The 21,277-nt window shown below is 45.4% G+C and overlaps 1 protein-coding gene and 1 long non-coding RNA gene across 5 annotated transcripts; one reads left to right on the forward strand and one right to left on the reverse strand.

The window, feature by feature from the left end:
* Positions 1 to 1,638: 1,638 nt before the first annotated feature.
* On the reverse strand, positions 1,639 to 5,123 carry LOC308062832. Its single transcript, XR_013927713.1, has 2 exons — positions 3,349 to 5,123; positions 1,639 to 2,199 (listed from the first exon to the last, which is right to left on the reverse strand). It is a non-coding gene; the product is annotated as an uncharacterized lncRNA (long non-coding RNA).
* On the forward strand, positions 2,958 to 21,072 carry TPRA1 (transmembrane protein adipocyte associated 1). Of its 4 annotated transcripts, none has more exons than XM_080384907.1 (11): positions 2,958 to 3,082; positions 7,615 to 7,817; positions 7,971 to 8,103; positions 10,638 to 10,724; positions 12,318 to 12,390; positions 13,394 to 13,473; positions 14,665 to 14,775; positions 15,202 to 15,262; positions 16,287 to 16,389; positions 17,032 to 17,112; positions 18,181 to 21,072. In XM_080384907.1, the coding sequence occupies exons 2-11, from the start codon at positions 7,639 to 7,641 to the stop codon at positions 18,413 to 18,415; spliced, it is 1,143 nt and encodes a 380-aa protein (XP_080241033.1). In that variant the 5' UTR covers positions 2,958 to 3,082; positions 7,615 to 7,638; the 3' UTR covers positions 18,416 to 21,072. The 4 variants fall into 4 exon arrangements, with proteins under 4 accessions (XP_080241033.1, XP_080241034.1, XP_080241035.1 ...); XM_080384908.1 differs by having other exon boundaries at positions 2,977 to 3,082; positions 7,618 to 7,817; XM_080384909.1 differs by lacking the exon at positions 2,958 to 3,082 and adding an exon at positions 3,097 to 3,206.
* Positions 21,073 to 21,277: the final 205 nt, after the last annotated feature.

Here is a 21,277-nt window from a genome sequence, read left to right on the forward strand (position 1 = left end):
TCAGGGCTCCTTCTGCTGTGCTAGAGATGATGGACTGGGGCATGTGAGATGGCTGAGATGCAATCAGGGCCCAGACTGCTCACTGGGGTAACTCAGCTGAGCACTGAACTGAATATCAAAACACACCACTAGGATTTTGCAGACTGGTGGCTTATAGCACAGGAGGAGCCCTGGGGACTGAATTCCCTGTGAAGAGACACAGGAGTTACAGCCCAGGTGGTAATCCCATGGTGCGAATTTATGCCTAATACTAGAAATAGCTAGGCTGGTAGAGCAGCTCTGAAACAACACAGGCACATCTGTTTCTGCAGTTGCTCAGCACCCAAACAAAGCAGTTTTGGATGAGAAGTAATATCCTGTCCAGCAGGTGGTCTAATAAAAGCTGAAAGATTATTTTAAAGAGATAGAATGTCCTAGAGGAGTGGAATTTGGTGATGTAACAAGGGTGTATTGCTGTCCTTGAAACCATGACTGCGCTTTCCACCTCTGACACCTGCAAGTCAGGTGAGATTGCCAAAGGAGGGCAGACGGTGCAATGCCGAGTGTCAGCTTTCCTTGGGCTTTCAAGGTAAATATCACCTCTTATCTTGCTTCAGCCTGGCAACACCAAGTGACACAGCAAGGACAAAGGGAGTGAGCCCTGCCATCTTTATGCACTGCATGGTGGAGATGACACAGAGCAGAGGTTCTCAGCTGGTGGGAGGATGTGTGCAGTTAAGGAGATGGGGCAGTCCTTGGAGGTGGGAAGGGCAGAGTTATATTTGCACACACCATGTTTGGGCTGAAAGGCATGGCTTGTTGATACAAAGGAATCTAAGTGTGGATTCCCCACCTCCTCTGTTTCAAATAAGCAGTGAGGAGAGGAAGGCAGGATCTAAAGTGTCATGGTCCTTGCAGTGGCTCCCATCAGTCTTCTGCCTGAGACAGCTTTTGGATCTGGTGTCCCAAGTGCTGGGCTCTAGCCTCAGACTGAATCAGATGGAAAGAACAGGTGGATCGGAAAGCAAACTTTCTACTTCTGACACAGTTATGTGGGAGGTAACGTGTTCAATTAGTTAGCGCCTGAGGCTACAAGTGAGAAGACATGGATTTTACTCCTGACTCTGTTACCAAGACACTTGTTAGGCAGAAGCACTTTACCTCTCTTTAAACAGAAGTGTTCCTTCTATAACTCAGAGATGCTGGTGCCTGCTGAACCTTTGAGCTTGGATACATAAATAGAACGTATCAAAATATTGCAACATATCATTAACCTGAATGACAGTGTGAGAAGAGACAAGCTAAGGAGAGCCTTCTCCAGATGTCATTCCAAAGGCATGACACCAGTGTAAAAACCTGTTTCAACCCAGTGGAAAAATCAAAGGAACAGGGCTCAGGCAGGCAGCAGTTTCAGGGTATGTCCCCTCTATGAGGCTTGCAGTGAAGCTGGAAAATTAAACCTGAGAAGAGCATCAAGCAGACTTAAGTTGAGAACGATCTATGCATGGGGGCCTGAAACCCTCTGTGCATGCTGTTTGCTAGAGCACAGCGTACAAACTTGATCAACACAAGGATCTAAAGAGATGTAGGTTTTGTGCAGTGAATTTCATCTTAGCAAAAGCCTTGCCTTCCTATAGAAGGAATTCCCAGAGCTCCAGGTAAACCACAGGTAGACAACCATGTCAGAATTTATCCCTCAGTCCTTGAAATTACTGAGATAAGCATCCCCCCCTCGAAACAATGTTCAGTCAGACAGCTCTTACTGCTGAGAATAACCTGATATTCAGCCAGTTGTTTCCTTTAATTTCCTTTTTAAACCTTGGCCAGTTTGTCCCAGTTATTTCCCTGTTTACTACACCAAACTTCTCTTTTCTTTGTCTGGTATTTGTGCCTCCAAATCCTGCTAATTATTTATCATGTTTATCTGCTATTGTCCAGGCTATGCCAGGTTAGTTCAGTCACCTTTAACCTTTCCTTAAAAGCCAGACTCTCCAGGTTGGTTGTTAATCGTTCTCCCCTGCAGGAACTTGATTACAGGATCCTGCTCGTGGAAGAAATATTATCTTCCTTGCCTTGCAATCAGTAATTCCTCCTCAGAAGTAGCAGATTTCTCCTCATCTCTGAGGTGTGTGACGACACGGTGCTGGATCCCACGAGCATAGTGTTTGCTGCTGGGTGTGATGTTGGGTTGCGCAGGCTGGCCTGGAAGCTACAATCGGACTGTGAAAGACAGAGCCTTTACCTTTACAGGCAGCATCCAACACCGCCTGCCTGTGGCGAGGGGAGGCTTCTCCTCGGGCAGGCCCGCGGGGTCACTGCCGGCCTGTTCGCCACAGCCCCTCGCTCCATGCTAAGATGGTGGCGGGGCCTGGCAGGCCCTGGGGGAGCCACTGGTGCCATGGCTCCTGCGTGATGAGGAGGTGCGAGGGCAGGCTGAGGTGCAGCAGGTGGGCATCCCAGCGCCACGGGGGTCCCACAGAGAGGTGGGTGAGCACCAGCCCGGCCCGGGGGCGGATTGGGGGGGGGGGGGGGGGGAATCCCACCCTGGCCTGGGGGAAGGCCTGAGGAGAGTGGCCGGGGTAGACCTGGCCCCCAGGCAGTGCGATTCAGTACTGGGGCTTATGGGGAGGTTGTGATATTGCCCCCCGTTTCAGGACTGCCTCAGGGAGGGGTCTTAGCGCTCCAGTGGTAACAGCTACCGCCAAGGCCGCGCTTACCCTCTGCTGCCGGTCCCGCCGGACGGGGACTGAACACCTTTAAAGCGCGGCAGGCCCGCCCCTCGCGTCCCGCCTCCCGCCCCTTGCCATTGGCTCGTGCCGCTGTTTCTTTTGGCCTGGGTGACGGACCCTGTCTTCACTTGGTCTCTGATTGGCCCCATCGGCACCCCTCTCAGGGACCCTCTCTCAAGAGTGCCGCTGGGCCCGGCCGAAAAGGCGTCGGCCCGTCTGCTCTGGCGGCGCGGCGCTCTGCTCGGGACGCTCTTCAGCGACGCTCCCTGGATGAGGGGAGCGGCGGGGCCGGAGCCTGGGATGGCGGGGCTGGGCCCCCGCGACTGAGCGCCGTCGGCGGGGAGGCAGGGCCGGGCGGGCTGGGCCCTCGGCGGGTAGGAGCGGGGCCGGCGCCGGGAGGGGGCTTACGGGGAGGGGTGCCGGGGCACCTCACCTCGGGGCGGCAGGGCCTGCCCCGGCGGCCCGGCTTGGCTGCGGCGGAGGCCGCGGCCCTGTGAGGTGAGCGGCGGGGCCGCGCTGCGGGGCGAAGCGGGGCCCCCGGGGTGGCCGGGCTGCCGCAGCCCTCCCGGGGTGCCAGGGGAGCCTGAGCGTACCCGGCAGGCTTTGGCAGCCCGCGCCCCGCTGCCCTTTCTGTGCTTACGGGGAATCCGGCAGGAAAAAGGCTTCGTGCGTTTGCCCGGGGCGCCGCGGTTCTCCGGTTACAGTCGGTGTCAGCTGGGAGGTGACCGGGGGCCTGGGTGGGCCCTGGGTTTCGGCCCGGCCCTTGGCAAAGGCTTCAGCTGCATCTCTCAAAGGGCAGCTTGTGCCCCCTTTTGCAGCCTGGGAGCCCGGCTATGGCAGGGGGGCCCAGAGGCACCTTTGTCCAGCCTGAAGGGTAGAAAGTAACTGAAGATTTTCTCCAGCTGTCTGGTTCCTGTAGCAGCCTTTAAAATAGGCAGCGCTTCCTTGCCAGCGCGGAATGAAGTGGCCATGTACTGTTACTTTGCTTCACTTGCCACCTTCTTGCTGCTTGTCTGTGCACCCACCTTCTAGAGGGGAAAAACTCCCACCAAAACAACAAAAAACATAGGAAACTTATTTCTGAAATCCTTGAATTGGAATTCCCTGTCTTGTGGTTTTGGATTGTTGTTGATACTTCTGATTTTGGTATTTTTCTTTGGTTGTTTTTAGCATTGCAGTTTCTTCAAGTTTAGTTCAGAACAAGATGTGAGAATGAAACTGGAGGCAAGGTCCTTCATCACTGGTGGGAAATTCCTGTCTTGTAAATTCTAAGGGTGAAATGCAAAACGCAACTGTTGTGACCAAGAGTGAGGTTTGAAGAGCCTTCTCAAAAAGGAAAAGGGGAAAAAAGGCTTTTTTTTTCTTTTAAAGTGTTTAAGTTGTTGAAGGAACAGTTGTACTTTAGGCAGGGATCTGGCTAGTGCAGTTTTTTCTTGCACAAATGCAATATTTTAAGGAGCAGTCTTAACCTTAATATGATCTATACTTGCAAGATTTTCTGGTACTGTTTTCAGAAAGGAAGAAAACTTAAGTTTTTTTATTAGAGCTGTGACTCTGGTAGTGTGTCATTTACCTTTATGTAGTTGGGCTTTGAGAGCACAGAGAATTGCCAGTGATGTGGGCCCTGAATTTCATTGAGCTCCGATACAGTTACAGTGGCATGAATCCAGAAACAACATCCACTTGGTGAGAGGCAATCATTTCCACTGAAGATGCAGCTGAGCCTTCCCCAGCACTCTGTCACAGCAACCTATGAGTCCTGCAGATATTCTCAATCGGAATGCAACTTGGGAGTCTAGCACCTGGATAGAGGAATAGGCCTCCACAAAGTCAGGCTGGCTTCAGCTGTAGCGTAGAAAACCGTTTTAGTTTGTTTTCTGGTCTATAGTGAATAGAGCTGCTTGCTAGGAGGACAAGGGAGACCACGACTACTGCGCTGGTTTCCTCTTACGTGGCTACGGAGTGATTTTACCCCCATTGCATAGGTCGGGCTGGCTGAAGTGAACAGCCCCGTGGAGGCAGGGTGTGGTGAGTGATCTCTTGGATATGCTCAGCTGGCAGGATTTATTTTGGACTAATCAGGGCAAAGGTTTGGACAGTGTGCTGTAAGGATCAGTGTTGCTGGTGATGACGAAGCCTAGCCAGATCCCTGCCATCAGTTCCTGGTCCTGTGGCCACAGAATTTTTGCCTGGGATTTTGACAGGAACACACCACTTCTCCACATCCTTGCTGTAGGCTTTAGCTATTAGAAAAGCATGATGATCATGCTGTCTGGCTGATGGTTTTGGCTGCCCTTTCTTATCATTTTGGATGTTTTGATGCTATTTTTTGTGTATACTCCATCTTGGGAGGAAGAATAGGATACTAATACCAGGCTGTAGCAAGCAGCCGGGCTGAGAGGTAAGCTTGATTCTGTTTTACCCTTTGAAACCTCGTGACTGGAGGCCTGTTACATGTGGCCAACTCCTCTTCTTATCAGCAGCTTGCTGCTGTTGTGTGATAGTGGTGGCTTCTAGGGAAAAAAAGTGGAGCCTTTCCTTTTTGAGAGGAAGGTGTTTTTTCCCATGCAATTCTCTCACTTGAGCTCTTTTCAGTGGGACAGACAGATCAAATTCTTTGTCCCAGAAGAGATATTAGGAGGGTGTGATGGTTTGCAGTTGGTCTCATGCTACCCATGCTCTGTGGGGTTTATTTCTGCCCTTTCCCAGCTTTTTAAACAGTTAGATTTTCTTCTGTGTTGACAAATGTGAGCATACTTGTCCTTGCTACTACTGAGATGCAGAGGTGTTTCAGAGGAAGAGAATGGAGAAAAATTATTAACAGAAAATCATTCTTAATGGCATCAGCTCAGAGAAGTGAGAAGCTGGAGGGAAGAGAATATGCTTTTAGGGATAAGTCTGGAATGTAAAGGTTGTTTGCTGAAACCTCTACTAGAACTAGGATTTTTTGGCACAGATTTTTGCTATCTCAACACAAAGTTAATCTTTCCAGGTCTGCATGTGTTTATTTAATATGATGTCTCTTGTGCAGCACAGCAGATGCCAGTTGCAAAAGAAAAATCCTAGCTCAGCGAGTATCTGTCCCCATGAATGAATCAAAGGAACGGTTTGTTAGCTGAGGGTGGGATGATCCCCTTACCCCTAGAGAAGACCTAGGAAGAGTGTCAACCTCTGAAGAAGAAGAAGAGTCTGTGGCTGACAGTCTGGAGCAGTTTGTGAGGAAGGTGCTACTGAACTCTTAAAAGCTCAACAGATGACACAGGGCTGTGCTGATTCTTTCTGACCTGTGAGTCACCCAGAACCTTGCAGGGAAAATACCTTCTGAGTCCTGTCATGGAGGCTGTCAGTTTTTGCCATGCCAGCCAGAGTTAAAGTCAAATGGAGATTTTTTTTTTTTTGAGATAAATCTTGGATTAACTGTAGCACAGAGTCTCTGGCAGTGTGCATCTTTAAGATGCCAGCTGATAAAGTTTTGTTGTTTTTTTTTTTTTTTCAATCTGTGTGTTGTCTGTGACCACTTCTTTGGGGAGTGCCAGGAGAGATTATAGCACCTTGTGTTTGTATTCAGCTCACAGCTAGGTAAGTACCTTAACCATGAGGGCTGCTGTTTTAGGGTGGGAAGGGGAGAGGATTTGCACACAGTGATACGTTGAGTCAGAAGCAGGCTTAGTAAGGGAAATTATGTCAAAACTCTAATATATCCTAAATCCTGATCTAAAGTACTGTGTGCCATAGTGCTCTTAAAGTTTCCACAGTGATCTTAGAACCAACAGAGAGATGAACTGCTGCTGGTGTGGTTTCTGCCAAAGCCACCAGCATGGGCATGGAGCATGTGGAGTTTTATGGATGGCAGAGCAGAGTTTCCCTTTAACTTCTGGAGGGACAGTTAATATTGCAGTAGTGTAGGGCCTGGGGGATGGGCAGATGGCAGAAGGCAGTACAAAAAAGTTTCATCAGAGGAATTGGAAGTTCATTCTTGTCATCCTTCTGAGGGGCAGGAGAGGTGTAAGGTAGGGCAGGCAGAAGAACTGAGCGCCGTGTCTCTTCTGATTCTCACCATAGGTCTGTGCTGCCTGAGAGTTTGACCTTAGGAAACCCATTAGGACTGTGTCTGGTTCTGGGCTTGTAAACTACCAGTGATGATGCTGATTTATGTCTGAGAAAGTCAATGCAATTGGGACTAGTGGATGTCAAGAAGCTGCAGAACTTTATGCTCACAGGGTTTTAGGGACTGTCTTTTCCCAGCCTTACTGTTGTGCTTAAAATCAGAATAGATCTGGTGTCTTGCAGAGTGTTAGACAAAAAATGCCGGATCATGGCTTTTTCCAGTGTTGGCTTTGGAAGATAAAGTCTGCGCAGTCCCTTTAGGTAAAAGTATGTGAGGCTCTCCTTGCTCTGACTGCAGGGTTGATAACAGCAACAGGTTTTGGATAGGGCCTTAATTTTTTTCTTCACAGTAGTTGAAATCAAATGACTGACTGTAAGTTCTTGATCTTGGGAGCTAGAACAATAATTAATGGTCTTGTACAGCAGGGTTTCAGTCTCCATCTGATGATGCCATGTATTGCTGCTGAGTCCTGATTTCTTCTACGAATCTGCGAAAGCTCAAAAACCCACAAAATTTAATCCAACCTAGTATTATGCTATTTTGAAGGTGCTTGTTATTCTGATACAAGATAGTGTTTTTGTACTGTCCATCCTAATGGTTGTGTGCAGAGTAAGGGCGTGTGGTGTTTCACAGTGTAATAGAGTCTTTCTGATGATGGTAATTTGCTGTAATGAGCAGGAAGCAGTGGTACAGGGGTCTAATGGCAGGGATGTGTTTTTTAGCTCTGACTCACAACTAATTTAACATTGCTTTTTGTCTCTGCTGTGGTTGTCTTGTGCTGTGTTTGACCTGGACCAGGAGGAAGGCAGGATATTCCAGTCCATGATGTCTGTGATGAGATTCTCCATGTCTGACAACATCACACATTCGACTGCCCTGGTGACAGCACTGGATAACGTGACAACTTTGACCCCGACAACAACGCAGGCAATCAATGACACCAATATCACTGTGCCGCACAAGTGCCTGTTGTTGCTCTATGAGGACATAGGGAAGTCCAGGTGAGATGGAGGAAATGGGACCACAGTCTGACCCTGGGCCAGGGGAAAGAGCTTGGTTTCTCAGAGTTTGGTTGAGAAGGGACTGTGGCTGGTGCCTTCCCTTCTAGGTGCTGAAGAACAGGAAAAAACCCCTGTTTTATTTACTTTTTGCAGAGTCCGCTACTGGGATCTTCTGCTCCTGGTTCCCAATGTGCTTTTCTTTATGTTTCTTCTCTGGAAGCTGCCCTCTGCCAGGGCCAAAATCCGGGTCACTTCCAGCCCAATCTTCACTACATTCTACATACTAGTGAGTACCGCTCTGTGCTTTTGAACTGATGAGTGAGAGTTTTTTTTGAATTGCCACTCATGAACAGTATCACTGAACTAGGGAGAGAAAGCCTAGACCAGGTCTTGCAGGGATAGTTGAAGGTGTACTACAAGAAGTAGACACAGTTTTTTGTTTTTTTTTTCACTGTCTGAATTCTGCCTTTCACAGACTCTGGGACCATATCTGCTGGATTTGAGTGGATTTTGTTCTCCTGTGGTGATCTTTTTTTCTTCTTTTCCTTTTTTCTTCTTGTTGCTTTGTTGTCTTGGAATCTAGTATCTTGTACTTTTCTTGCTCCTTGCAGTAAGTAGCATGTGACACAAAACCAGCTTCTCACTGAGGTAGTGAAAGTGAAACACTGGAGAATAATTTATATAAAGCTGTTTGAAAGTTTGGTCATCTGCCCTAGAAAATGGTGATGTGATGGGGTTCTGGTTAGTCTGGGAATGTAGAATCCCAATCCTGTTAGTTTCTTTCCCATCATGTCAAAGTGACTGCTGACTTCATGATGTTCTTGATACTTCTTAAAGGTGGAAACAGTATATAAGTAGTACAGTCACAGTTCTCAAACATCTTAGATCTTGTCTGTTCTCCTCTCCGCAGTTTAAAAAGGGCACAAGCAACTTTTGAACACATTAAGGCAATCTCTTTACTAATCTCTGAACAGCATACCTATTAACTGTGATACTGCTCATAGGGCATGGCAAATGCAGCTAAGGACCTACCTGAATTTGTTCAAAAATACCATTTGGAAGCTTTATCAAAGGTGATTTTTGAGATCCTGGCTTGCCTCAGTGTGTAGCATAATGTGCTTGCTCTTTCTCAGTGAGTTTAGTACATTATTAGGTTGTAGAAGTGAATATATATGTGAATTGGGTTAGATGGGAGGCATCCTTCTTTGGGCTGCATACATGGTAAAAGCCAAGAAGCATCAAAACCAAATCTGAGCTAGTAGCCTCAGCTGAGAATTTGGTGGCAATTCTTGTTAGCTCTTTCAGGCCTGGAGTGTCGGTACTGGGCTTGTGCACAGTTTTAGATGACTAGATGTACGCACAAATGCTCCAAATCGTTAAAAATATTACAAGCCTTTTCCAGTCTGGATTTAAATCTTCCCTTATGATTCCAGTAATGCACACGGCTCAGCAGGAAGTTTATGCCAAAGGCTTTGAAAAGCAAAACTCCTGATAAACCAAAGGGAAGAAAACGTGAACTGACTTTTTGCTGTTGACTTTTTCAGAACAGAGTGAGAAGCAGAAAGTGATGAAACAGCCTTAGAGGAAAATGCTTTCATTCGTTTTAATCTGGAGTATGTTACTGGGAAATGAGGATGGAAGTGCATTCTGTGAGGATTTCCTTTCAAACGGCTGTTTGTCATGTCTTGAAGGAGTGCTTTCTTGTGGGGTCAGTTATTACAGTGAAATTAATAGGTTGGGAAGAGTCTCTACCTACTTAAAGAGGAAGCAAAAAGGGTGTATCTTCCTCTCCTGTGAGTTGTTGCTACTCTAGAACACCATTATATTCAGGGGATCTTTTTTGTCAGCGTTTTGTCTCAGAGTTTTCCATCCCTGGAGGGAGTGTTGTATTCTTCTTTCTTGCCATTTGCATCCCTTCTTCCTCTAGGGAGGAAATATTCATCTATAGGTGTCTTACTGGTCACTTGGATTCTCCAACCACTTCAGAATCAGCTTGGACTCTTGTTCTCTGATAGATTTAGCTGTCTCATACCTGCATCCTTAGAATTAGCCTGTGACTTGGAGAATTTTTATCTGGAAGAATCTGCTTTCTTAGAGGGTAAGTCTGTACAGCAGAGAGGAGATGTATCCAACCAAGCTTTTAATTGTGTAATTCCTGTGACAGTACTGGAGTTGGAAAATGAGCATTGCTGAGCTCCATGCTGTCATGCTTAAATGGTACATGAGCCGACTTGGGTATCTCTATGTTGCACTGTGCAGCAGGGTAAGATGTTTTAAAACTGTTGACTGCAGGTGATTTTTTTTTTTTTCCTCTGCATACCTGAATGTTGTTAGTGTTGACTGAGGTTTTATGCAGATTTTAGTTTTATTACAGATCTGAAGTGTGGTAGTTGGCATCAAGTGGCTTCTGTTATCTGTTGTGATTGATTTATTCAGTCATACCAAGCACTTGATCTTGTAATTTGGAGGGATGTGGGTTTAGTCTGGTTTTTCTCCTCCCTTGTCCCAGTGGACTAAAGGGTGGGAAGACTGTTTGCCTGTGAAGATACCGTTGTAAGGAGTGGATGAGACCTCTTCAGAGCTATTTAATCTGACTGTTGAGGAAATTTGTTCCATAAAAAATTCTGAGCCAGTACTCCTGCCTCTAACAGGCCTAAGGAATCTCCTTTGGCAAATTAACTCTAATCTGCTACAGGAAATCTTTGGTACATGTTATCGGGCCTGAAAGCTGACTTGGAAATGGCATTCCAAAAGGGTCTCTGCTCACTACTGCATATGTGCCTCTTGACATGAGCTCACTTTTGGTATCTTTTTGTGTAGGTATTTGTGGTGGCTTTAGTTGGTATTGCTCGTGCTGTTGTCTCCATGACTGTGAGTGCCTCTGATGCTGCCACAGTTGCTGATAAGGTAGGTACAACACTGATTTTATAGGCTGTGCTTTGTTGCAGTTTGATCACAGCAACCTGCTCCGGCTTCCCTTTTAAGTGCACACAAGATTAATGTGTTGTTTTTTGCAGTAGTCATAGCTATGCATACTATAGAATCCTGTTCTGATAGTTGTATCTAAATGACCACAACATCCAGGGCTGTAAACAATGGCCTTCCGAAAATAGATGCACAAGCAGTGGCGGCAAAACTTTCCTGTTGATGACTTTGCTTTGCAAGAGCTAAACATTCAGATGCCTGTAGTGGATAGGCCAGATCTGGCCTTTTACTCTTGCAATATTTGAGTGGCTCTTTGACAAACATTTAATTCTTTTGTATTGAAAGCAAATAAAACCAAATACCCTTTGGAGACTGATATCTGAATGTCCTTGCAGCCACTCTGAGCACAGAGCGAACCCTTAGCAAACAGGAAATAGCTTGTACGTGCTGTTCCTTTCTGGTCATTTGACTTGTAGCAGAATGTTACCTAAAACAAAAAGCTTTGTAGTTGCTGAGCTGTTAAAGGAAGAAGAGCCACCTGCAGAGTACAGGTCTTCTGGCTTTATTCTCTGGGATCAGTGTGGACCTTTTGCTTCTCCCTTTAATGTTATGTGTCAAAGCATTGTAAAGCAGTGCTTGTTGTGAGTGGCTGGATGTTTGTAGCATTTCATTCACCTCTACTGAATAGATGTAGGTCCAGGACTTGAACGATGGAGAAGAGGTGAGAAGGTGCTTTTCTTTGGCTCTGTTGGTGTTGCTGCTAAGTGCACCTTGCTGGGAAGTCATGCAATAGGACAGACACTCTCAGTTTTTCCTGTAAACACATGTTCTATCATGTCTTTCATGTTTCTTTTGTTTTCTCTCCTATATATATATATACACATATACACTGTGTGTTTTCTGAGATTAGAAATCTGTGTATCTTCAAGAGAGAGTGCCATTCAGTTTCAGAGGAAAAGGATTAATAAGCCAAAATCTGGGTTCTTGTTCTAGGTCTGATTTATTGCATGACCACCTGGAATGTTGCCTCACCTGCTGCTTTTTTTGTTCTTTCTTCACCAAGTAAAAAATGGGAATGAAAATGACAAGCTGGAGGTGGGAGGGCTTTAGAGTTGAATATGCTTTAGATTTAGGGACCAGTAACTTTGGAGGAGTGCAGAATACTGAGTTTGTTCAGTCATAACTGTACTGCAGAATCTACTGCTTAAGAACAGGCACTGTTAAATATTATACTTTTGAGGTTGTTCTGGATTTGTGCTCCTTGGAGCACAGCAGAAAGAACACATCCGAGACAAGTGACAGATTCTCAAGTGTGGCAAACCAAGGTGACTTCCTCTTTCCGTAGGCATGCTGTTTGCTTGCTCCCACACAACTGTTCTGTTTCACAGGCATGGACAGGTCTTGGGACAAGCATATGATTAGTATCCCTACAAAGCATAAGGAGAGTTTGTGGAAATGACCTGCTCCACTTGGAGGCTGCCGTCCCCTGGAGCAGAGTGGAGTTTTGATGTGTTAACTTCTGAATGGTTCCTGGCTCCATCTAATCATGTTTGTCTGATTTCTGTTATCCCTCAGATCCTGTGGGAGATCACAAGGTTCTTCCTTCTGGCGATTGAACTGAGTGTGGTGATTCTAGGCCTTGCCTTTGGTATGTGTCAGGAGGTTTCCGAGTGCTTTGAATGCTTCCTATTCCCTTTCTTTCCACAGAGGCTGCATCTGTAAGTTTGTGGAGAGGCTGACTCTATAAAGTGAAGGAACTCTAGGATAAAGACAAAAGGCAAACTGGCAAATTTTAGTTAGAAATGGTTGAAGGCCTGATTGTATTTACAGATCTGTACTTGTGTGATTTCAGGTTATGTATGTGCTTTGTGTGTCCTGCATGCATGTGGTGAAGGAATGTACAGCTTAGGTGAAGAGTTGTGCAGATATCAATGGTCTGATCTTTGCTTCAACCCCATTTTATATAAGATGGTTCCTTTGGAGGTCCTTCTATCCTCCTCGGCTGGTTTGACTCCATCCTGGCTTCATTCAAATGCTTTAACTGTACCTGCAATCTGTTACTCTACTTTTTTCACTTGTCCAAGTGAAAATGCTGTTTGGAACACTCCTTTCTGTGGGTCAGAGGTACAGGAGAGGGGTTGGTAGGTGTCACTGTTGCATCTGCTAGTGGGATACCTGAGCGCTGGCTCTTCCATCTTTGGAGGGCTCACAGAGCTTCTGGAGATTGTCTGCTTCAGGATATTCCAGTGTGGATTTCTCTAAATTATGTGAGCCCTTCCTCCGTGCTCTAACCCACTCTCCCATCAACTTTTGTTCCTGAGAAGCTTTACATCTCAGTGTACATGATACTGGAGTAATTCCTGATTTTTTTTTTTTTTAATTTATTTTGTAACCTCAACAGAAGGACTTAATTGCTTTCTCTATATTTGTGTGGGCAGGAAGAAAGCAAGTTAAAACCTGCTGTTTTGTAAGTATTATTTTATCTGTGAAAGGCTCAACTCTCCAAACAGGGAAGCAGTTAGGTGGGCTTTAACCTTCCCTTGAAGGCTTCTGGAAATAAAAAAGGTTTTCCTATGTTGGTTTTGGAGAGAACTGATTTTTACTAGGGCTGGGTTCACATGCTGAGTCACTTCTGTATTCCTTAATTCCAGGTCATCTGGAGAGCAAGTCGAGCGTGAAACGTGTTCTGGCAATCACTACAGTGCTGTCTCTGGCATATTCTGTCACGCAGGTAAGTACATTGGAGCAGAAGAATTAGTCTTTGCAAAAGAGGGGACTTTGCTCGGAGTTAGGCAGTTAAGTGTGGAACTGCTATCTGGAAAGTGGCAGCTTTGCTCTTTGGATGAGATTTTGGGGGAAGACTGGATGCTTGGGGCAATGTATAAGGATCCCCAGAGCATATATACACCAAACTGTATCTCCTTGTCCTATTTATGGCATGAGTGGCTCAGCCAAGGTGAAGAAATGAGATGAGATTTAAATGGAGTGCCTCCTTTCCTGAATCTTGGAACAGGAGTGAGATGTTTTTCACACCTGAGCCACAAATTCTGAATCTAGCCTCAAGTGCCATGAAAACTCAATGGAGACACCTGAGGTGTGTGTCAGATAAGGGCAGTGCAGCGGGCCTCTTGTCTTCTGACTCTTTGAGAGCTGAGAGCTTTTGCTTCCCTTCAAACTAGCAGCTGGCTTGCTAGCTCAGTTTAGTAACTGTGTCTCCGTATCTCTAAACAATGCAGTATGTGTCTGGGTTTATTCTTCTTCTCGGTATGTAAGTGGTCAGCCCTGTGTCTCTGTACTTGGGGCAGTGCCAGAATAACACACAGATCTTTGTTCTGTGACCAGGCTCTTGCTTGCGAGGCAGTGAGCTGATCATTACCACATGATAAAGCTGAAGGAGCCTCATTAAATATCAAGTGTTTGAGCTGTATCTGGGTTCAGTAGTGCTTACAAGCACTCTTCTCTCTCCTCTGTATAGCAGCTTCTGTTCATACCATTTTTCAGGAATGCAAGTGAATGAAACAGTGTCCTTTCCTAATTCTTGCACAAGTGTGGGCTTTTATATTCTGGATGTTTCAGCAGGAGAGATCTACTTTAGAGCTGGAAATAGAACTCTCAGTCTATTTCAGACAGACAACTGCTTGCATCCCCTGTCCCTTCATTCAGCCTCTCTTCTGGAATGTCATTGATGCTGGTTTCCATCAAATGCAAATTCCTGTCACTTTTTTCCCTTCACTTATTGTTTTCAGTTTCGTCCTCTTTTCCTGTGTGATCTTAACTTGGACTAAGCAGGATAATGGTTGGGTCTTAGGTGGCAGCAACAACTGTTGTCTGAACTTCTTTAAACAGTCTCTCTTGTCCTGACACCCACTCTAGTGAGGATGCTGCCTAGAACAGAATCATATTGGTGCCACTTCTCTCCTAGGGCACCCTGGAAATCCTGTACCCCGATGCCCACCTCTCAGCAGAAGACTTCAACATTTATGGCCATGGAGGAAGACACTTTTGGCTTGCCAGCTCCTGTTTCTTCTTTCTGGTAAGTACTGGGCATGTGTTACGCACTCTGATAACTTCTTTGTATTTTATAATTGAGGCAAGGAGGATGATTTGTGTATAGCAAAGCCCTAATCGCCCTCCTGCCTGAGACAGCGTGGCATTGATACATCATGTGGCAGGGAAGATGGAAGTAATAAAAATGTGGTGGCAGTGATGTAAGCTGTGGCAGCTGAATTCCAGCTGAGTTCAGATGTTCTTCACTCCCTTGTTTCTCAGTGACCAGTCTTTTTGTGCTGATGGGGGTGAGGTGTGGGGCCTTCAGATCTGTACCATTTGCACTGCATTTAATATCAGGGGGTCTGTCCTGAGACATCTAGGGAGCGCATGACACCACATACCATCCCTGCAAAGATTGTTGAATTTGTAACCAAGCAGCCGTGGAACAGTTAGTTCTTTGTCTCAACAGGTCTATTCCTTGGTGGTGATTCTTCCAAAAACTCCTCTGAAAGACCGGATTTCTTTGCCCTGTAAGTGACTGTAGTGTGTTCCATACTATAGATGGAGACAGTGCCAGGATAAAACATTGGTGGGAGTAAGAAGTTCCTGGTTGTGCTGCAGATAAATCCCACTGTCTCAGGGTACAGATACATGGCAAAGGACTGATAGTTATCTCTGGAAAAATAGTACGTTGTGCCTTTTGGAGAGCAGATTGCTACTTCAGTAGCTAAACAATGACGTGAACAAAACAAGATCTACTACTCAGTTAATGATACAGATGTAATGTAAATATGTTATCTTAAGAGAGCTGTGAAAATTGGCTTCTTAATAATAGCTTCCTTTGAAATGCATATGTGATGCTAACGTGTACATGCTCGTCATCCCCTGGGAAAGTAAGACTAATTGGGAGCTGCTTAATAATTTTTATTTGGGCATTTATTAAGATGCTTCTCTGTTTTTTCTTCTTGTTGCAGAATGTCTGCAGTTGTTGAATAGAGAGAGAAGCTGTTACTAAGATGTTTGCATTGGGCTGTTCTCTTTCTAAGTATTGTTGGCATCTATGTCATATCACTACCCTGAAGGAGTGGATATGTGTGGCACATGCCACAAGCAGGGGTCCTTGGCCTGATCTCCCTAGTGTGCAGCATATCCTGCTGCTCCTGTCCAAGTCTCCTGAACAGTTTTGTTACTACTGTACATTGGAAGGGCACAGGTTTAGCTGTGGGGTTTTTTTTGTTTGTTTCTTACATTCATTTATGTCACTGGCACTGGTTCTAGATGCTTGCCTATGAAATCTTTGCATGTGTTGACATGACCATGTGTTTTCAAAACCCGTCGTGTATGTGTATACAGATGCAGGAGGGTAGGGTTTAGTCCACTGTACCTCCATCAGTCCTGCCAGCATGGGACAGGAAAATGCAGTCTTAATTCTTCAAGAGTTTGTAAACAGAGAAGATGATGAAATGTTTCTCTTGGGTTTGCCATCTCCATTAGATTTGCACTGGGCTGGTGCTTATGAGGTTAAGCTTCATCTGTGTCAATGCTTTCCCACAGCCAGGAAGAGTTTTTATGTTTATGCTGGAATTCTGGCATTGCTGAACCTGGTGCAGGGCCTGGGCAGTGCCCTCCTCTGTGTGGATATCATAGAAGGACTGTGGTACGTATGCTGGAGGAGGTCTGTAACCTGGTTTCTCATATTGCAGTTGAATGTCCTTCAACACTGCCTCTCCTAAAAAACCAAAACTTTTGCAGAGTTTGTAAGAACGAATAAAGTGGTTGGATCTGTTTTGTGCAGAAAGACCTCTAAGTGGTCAGGAAACCCACAGAGCAGAGCTCTGTGGAGCTGTGTGCTCTGCAGTGGTCTTGAGGTGGTAAATGAGGGTAATAGTTTCAGTCCAGTGGTGCCTGCCTGGCCATTGGCTTGTGTTTCATAGGTAATAAGGGAGGAAATAATCTCTTTGCTAGAAATAGCATGGAGATACCCATATTCACATCTGGAGTCTCATTCTGCAGGGATCGGTGTCACTTCTGTGAGTCAAAATTGGCAGCGCTGAGACTGTGCGCTTGGTCAGACCTTGGGTCTTGGCATGGTTCCTTCTGAGTGTCTAGGAGCAGTGACACAGTTGACGGCAATGTGTGTTTGCATCAGTTTGAATTTGTTTAGTACAAGACTTTCCTTGCCCTCTGCTTGGACATTTTGGAGGGAAATTGGATCATTCTGGGGGGATGTGACTGGTGTTATCCAGCTGTATTGTGCTTGAGTGTTAAATTCCTTCATGTTCCCTTTTGCCATTGACAGCTGTGTTGATGCTACCACGTTCCTTTACTTCAGCTTCTTTGCACCTCTCATTTATGTGGCATTCCTGAAAGGCTTCTTTGGGTGAGTAGCCAGGGACAGGAGTTCAGAGGGTATATATTGTCATTGAATTGTTTTGCATTCAGGTTCTCCCCATCTGTAGAATCAAGGCAGTGACTAGAATGCCAGTTAGGGAACCAGTTTTTAATTTGTCCTTGAAGTTTTTCTTGTGTGACCCAGGGCTGCTTGCTTCTATCCAAGACTCCTTTGTATGCAAAGTATAGCTGACAGCTGTATTCCTCCCAAACCTTTATGAGGATTGCTTCTTCAGTGTCTGTTTAGTACAAAGTTTTTCCGCTGAATTTGTTAACTATTGAACTAATTAATTAACTAATGAAGTTAAACGGCTTCTAGGTAAGTTTGGGGATAGGTTTGTAGAAAGGATCTAGGGGCTCGGTAACTCTTAGGCTCAGGACCCCTCTACAGTGGGCCCAAGAATCACCAGTTAAAAGCATCCGGGAGTGTGGTACCTGGGTCGGGGTTGCCGCCGTGTGGCCGCTCAGAGGAGATGCAACTTGGTAGGAAAAACCCAAGTGTTTCGGTGTAGACTTAAGCTTTTATTGTCGATAAGCAAGAAACAGCAGGCTTTAAAATAACTAGGAACATAAAGTACTCCTAAAATATCAAAATGTACCTCTATTGCCTTTTGAAATAAAAAAAAATAAAGTGAACAGCATCTGGAGTTAGAGATGGAAACTGCTGATCCACAAGTGTTGTATTTTGGTCTTCTGATGCATGTGGATGGAACCTGAGGTGGACTTCTGTTCTGTTGTGTTGGTGACCAGGCTGCTGTGGAGTCCAGTGGAGTTGCCCTCAGTAGTTCAGAACTTCCAAAGCATAGAACACCTTTCCCACATTAGTCAGGATTCTGCCATTTATATTTCTCATAGGTGACTCAGTCCAGAACTACATTTAGCATTACTCTATGGCAGCTACTCTGTTAGGTATATTTCAAGACTGAAAGCTAGTGTGGAGAGCTTTTAGGGTCCGAACACAGAATTTTTTAGTGCTGCCGAGTTTCAGTTAAGGATACTGTTAAGGCTGTGATACTATGTTGCTTAAGCATGTATTTTGAATCTTTAATCATTCCAGGTCTGAACCGAAGATCCTTTTCTCCTACAAATGTCAGGTGGATGAACCTGAGGATGTGGATGTGCACCTGCCCCACCCTTACGCTGTTGCCAAGAAGGAAGGAATGGATTCTGGGTTCTACTCGAGCACACAGATTGACACCACAGCCTATCTTGATGATGTGGCCTCTATGCCATATCATGTGGGCAGCATCAACAGCATAGACAGTGACCGCTGGAAAGCCATCAATGCCTGAGGCAGGGCTACTTCCTTCACATGATGCCTCATTCTTTTCCTTCCAAACTCTCTGATACCACAGCTGTTAGGATATCCATTGGAAATCTGCCCTTGGCTATCAGCCATGGCTTTCCTCTCTTCCTTAGGATTTCTGAAACCTATTGTGGAATTAAGTTGGCAGCCCGGATCCTGTTGGAAAGAACATTTTCTGTCGCTACCTGAGAACAATGTATAACAGTTTTGTTCATAAAACTATAAACACTGAACCTTCTTGATCGTCTGTGTTCCAGATGTGAATATGACCCAGAAGACAGGCCTGACTGGCACCTCTTCCTTTTCAATGACTGAAAGCATTTGTCTGCCAATTACGGGAATGGTGTTTAGGGATGAGGGTGTTGATTTGACTGCTGTATTGTAAATATATAGAAAGAGTTTGGTCGTTGAAACCAAAGATGGTCTTCCTGGGCTTTTTCAAGCAGCATGGTTGCCTGGGTCTTGTAATGCAACAGCATAGGTGGTGGTGATGGCAGTGACTGAAGAGGGAAGCTGGTCAGCTGGGCTTATCTCTGGTTTCAGCTAATACTGATGAAAATCATGAATTGCAGTTGCTAGGGATTAAAAGGAGTGCCCTGGGAGCATTTTGAGGGGCTAGTAGCTAACAGCATAGATGTGAACTGGCTGAATAATAGGGAGACAGAAGAAGGACAGGCAGTGCTACTGTCTAGCTGAGCTGAAGCAGCTGTGAAACAATCTGTGGGCTATACTACTGTGCATTTGAGCTCACAGGAAAATCTAAGTAACAACACTGAATCAGGGCTGAGTTTCAAGAATAAAACCTGTGAGGTAGGTGCATTTTCCACCTGCAGCCTGCTTCATGATCTGGCAGGGTCTTGGAGAGTGCTGTGAAGGAGGAACCCGACTCTGCAGATGAAGGCTCTGGAGATGTTCAGGTGCTTGAGGCAGAGCAGAAGCCCATGATGTGTCCGAGCTGCCAGTACTGAGTGACTGGAAACTCAAGCATCATAGGTGTACTAGAATCAAGCCAGCTGGTGTTCTAAGTTGGGAGGCAAGTGAGATATGGATGTGTTTCTCTGGCAGTGTCCTCTTACGTTGCACTTCAGATCCCCAGACTTCTGCTGGTCTGAATAGATTTTGTGGCTTGATATGTTGAAAATACGTGCATGTGGAGCGTGATTCATTTAAAGACTATCTGGAACTTCTTATTATTCTCTTCCATGCTGGAAAAGGAACTGCTGTTGTCTGAGCTGTCTGGCATGCAGTTGTAAGACACTGTGTTCCTATCCAGGGACTGTTCAGCTGAAAGCTGCATCAGGCTGGTTTCTGGGACTCAGTGTGCTCTCCACAGATGAAGGGGTGTATTCCTTTAGCTTTGGGAGTGCTTTCCTACCTGAGTCCTCCAAGTAGGTGGAGATCTGCTACAAGCAATAGCAACTTGCCATTAGAGATGGTAGAAGGAAGGAATTTGAAATGTTTGGGGACTTTGTGAATTTCTTGCCCCAACCCACTCCTGTTCCTGAAGAATACTGTGATAAGAGTTTCTGGGAAATCTTCATACAGGGTGCAGCATGGAGGTGTTAGTTTGGATCATGAGCATGTAGGGGAAAGCATTTGCTACCACATGTTCCCAACATAGGGAAAGAAGGTTTGGGTAAGAACACAAAGTTCGTATTGGTTGCCAAAACTATGCAGGCCATTTGCTTATATTTTTTTGTTAATGAGCAACGAAGCCTCTCTGTTCTGCCTGAGGACTTTGCCTGACAGGCCTCTTAAGTAGCACTGGCACCTTGAAAACAAACACCACCCCCACAGCTTTGTTTTTGGGTTTGGTTTTTTTTTCACATTTACTTTTTGAGGAAAAAAGTCTTCTGTTTATTTGTGTGTGAGAGCTGAACTGTCTCACCTAGGTCAACAGTCTTTAACCTTTCCCCTCCATGCAATGACTGTGTGAGAGCTGGACAAGCAACTGGCAGAGTCAGCCCTTGCCACATTACAGAATTGTTCCATGCTCCTCCTGTCACTTCCTGTGAATCCGCCCGAGCCATGCTTGCTTGCTTACTTACTCTAAAAGGGATGGATGACATGGTGCCTGAATTGTCCTGCTGCTGCTCCTAATGCTGCTTTACAACACTGATCCCGAGCTGCTCTTAGGAAGTGGGGAAACTTGCAAAGCTTCCCTGGAGTTGGTGGGCCTTGGACAGAGCCAAGAGATACGAAGGTATTAAAGCAGTTGAGTAATAAAGGAGCAACTGCTTTTCTGTCCCAAGGAGTATTTGCTGACTCAACACCCTGGCCAAGAGGACTAATTTGCCCTCCTTGGTGATGTGAAGAGCAGGTTATGAGTTTGCGGTTTTATCAGCTGAATTCAGTGCTGAAGGATCACCTTTGCAGGTGGTAGACAGGTCCATCCTGTCCTTTGCTGGCAGGACTCCAGTATTTCTGGAGTGTCCCATGTTCTGCTGCTGAGGAGCTTCTGCACTAGGTCATGGACTGACCTTCCTCCTGTTGTATTTTTATGTATATATAATACTTTGGGCCATATTCAAAATGGTCCATGAGCAGAAGTGTGTTATGCCTGGGGGGGTAAAGAGAGAAAATATAGAATAAATGTATATTTTTGTTTGTAAAATAAAGAAATAAAATTAAGTTTGGCATAAATGGTCATATTTTCTTTCTCGGATGACCCATATTATGGAGAAAACAACTTTTGGATTTTATTTTTTTTTTTAAATTCCTGAACAAATACAGCAGATAATGGAATAACAGGATGTCCTCTTGTCAGAGATGGATTTTTCCTTCTTGGAAGGGTATTAGAAGGACATCAAATGACTGTGCAGAGAGTGGTCTCTAAGTCTAAATAATT

Source organism: Falco punctatus (assembly GCF_963210335.1).
Source record: "Falco punctatus genome assembly, chromosome: 4".
Taxonomy (NCBI): domain Eukaryota; kingdom Metazoa; phylum Chordata; class Aves; order Falconiformes; family Falconidae; genus Falco; species Falco punctatus.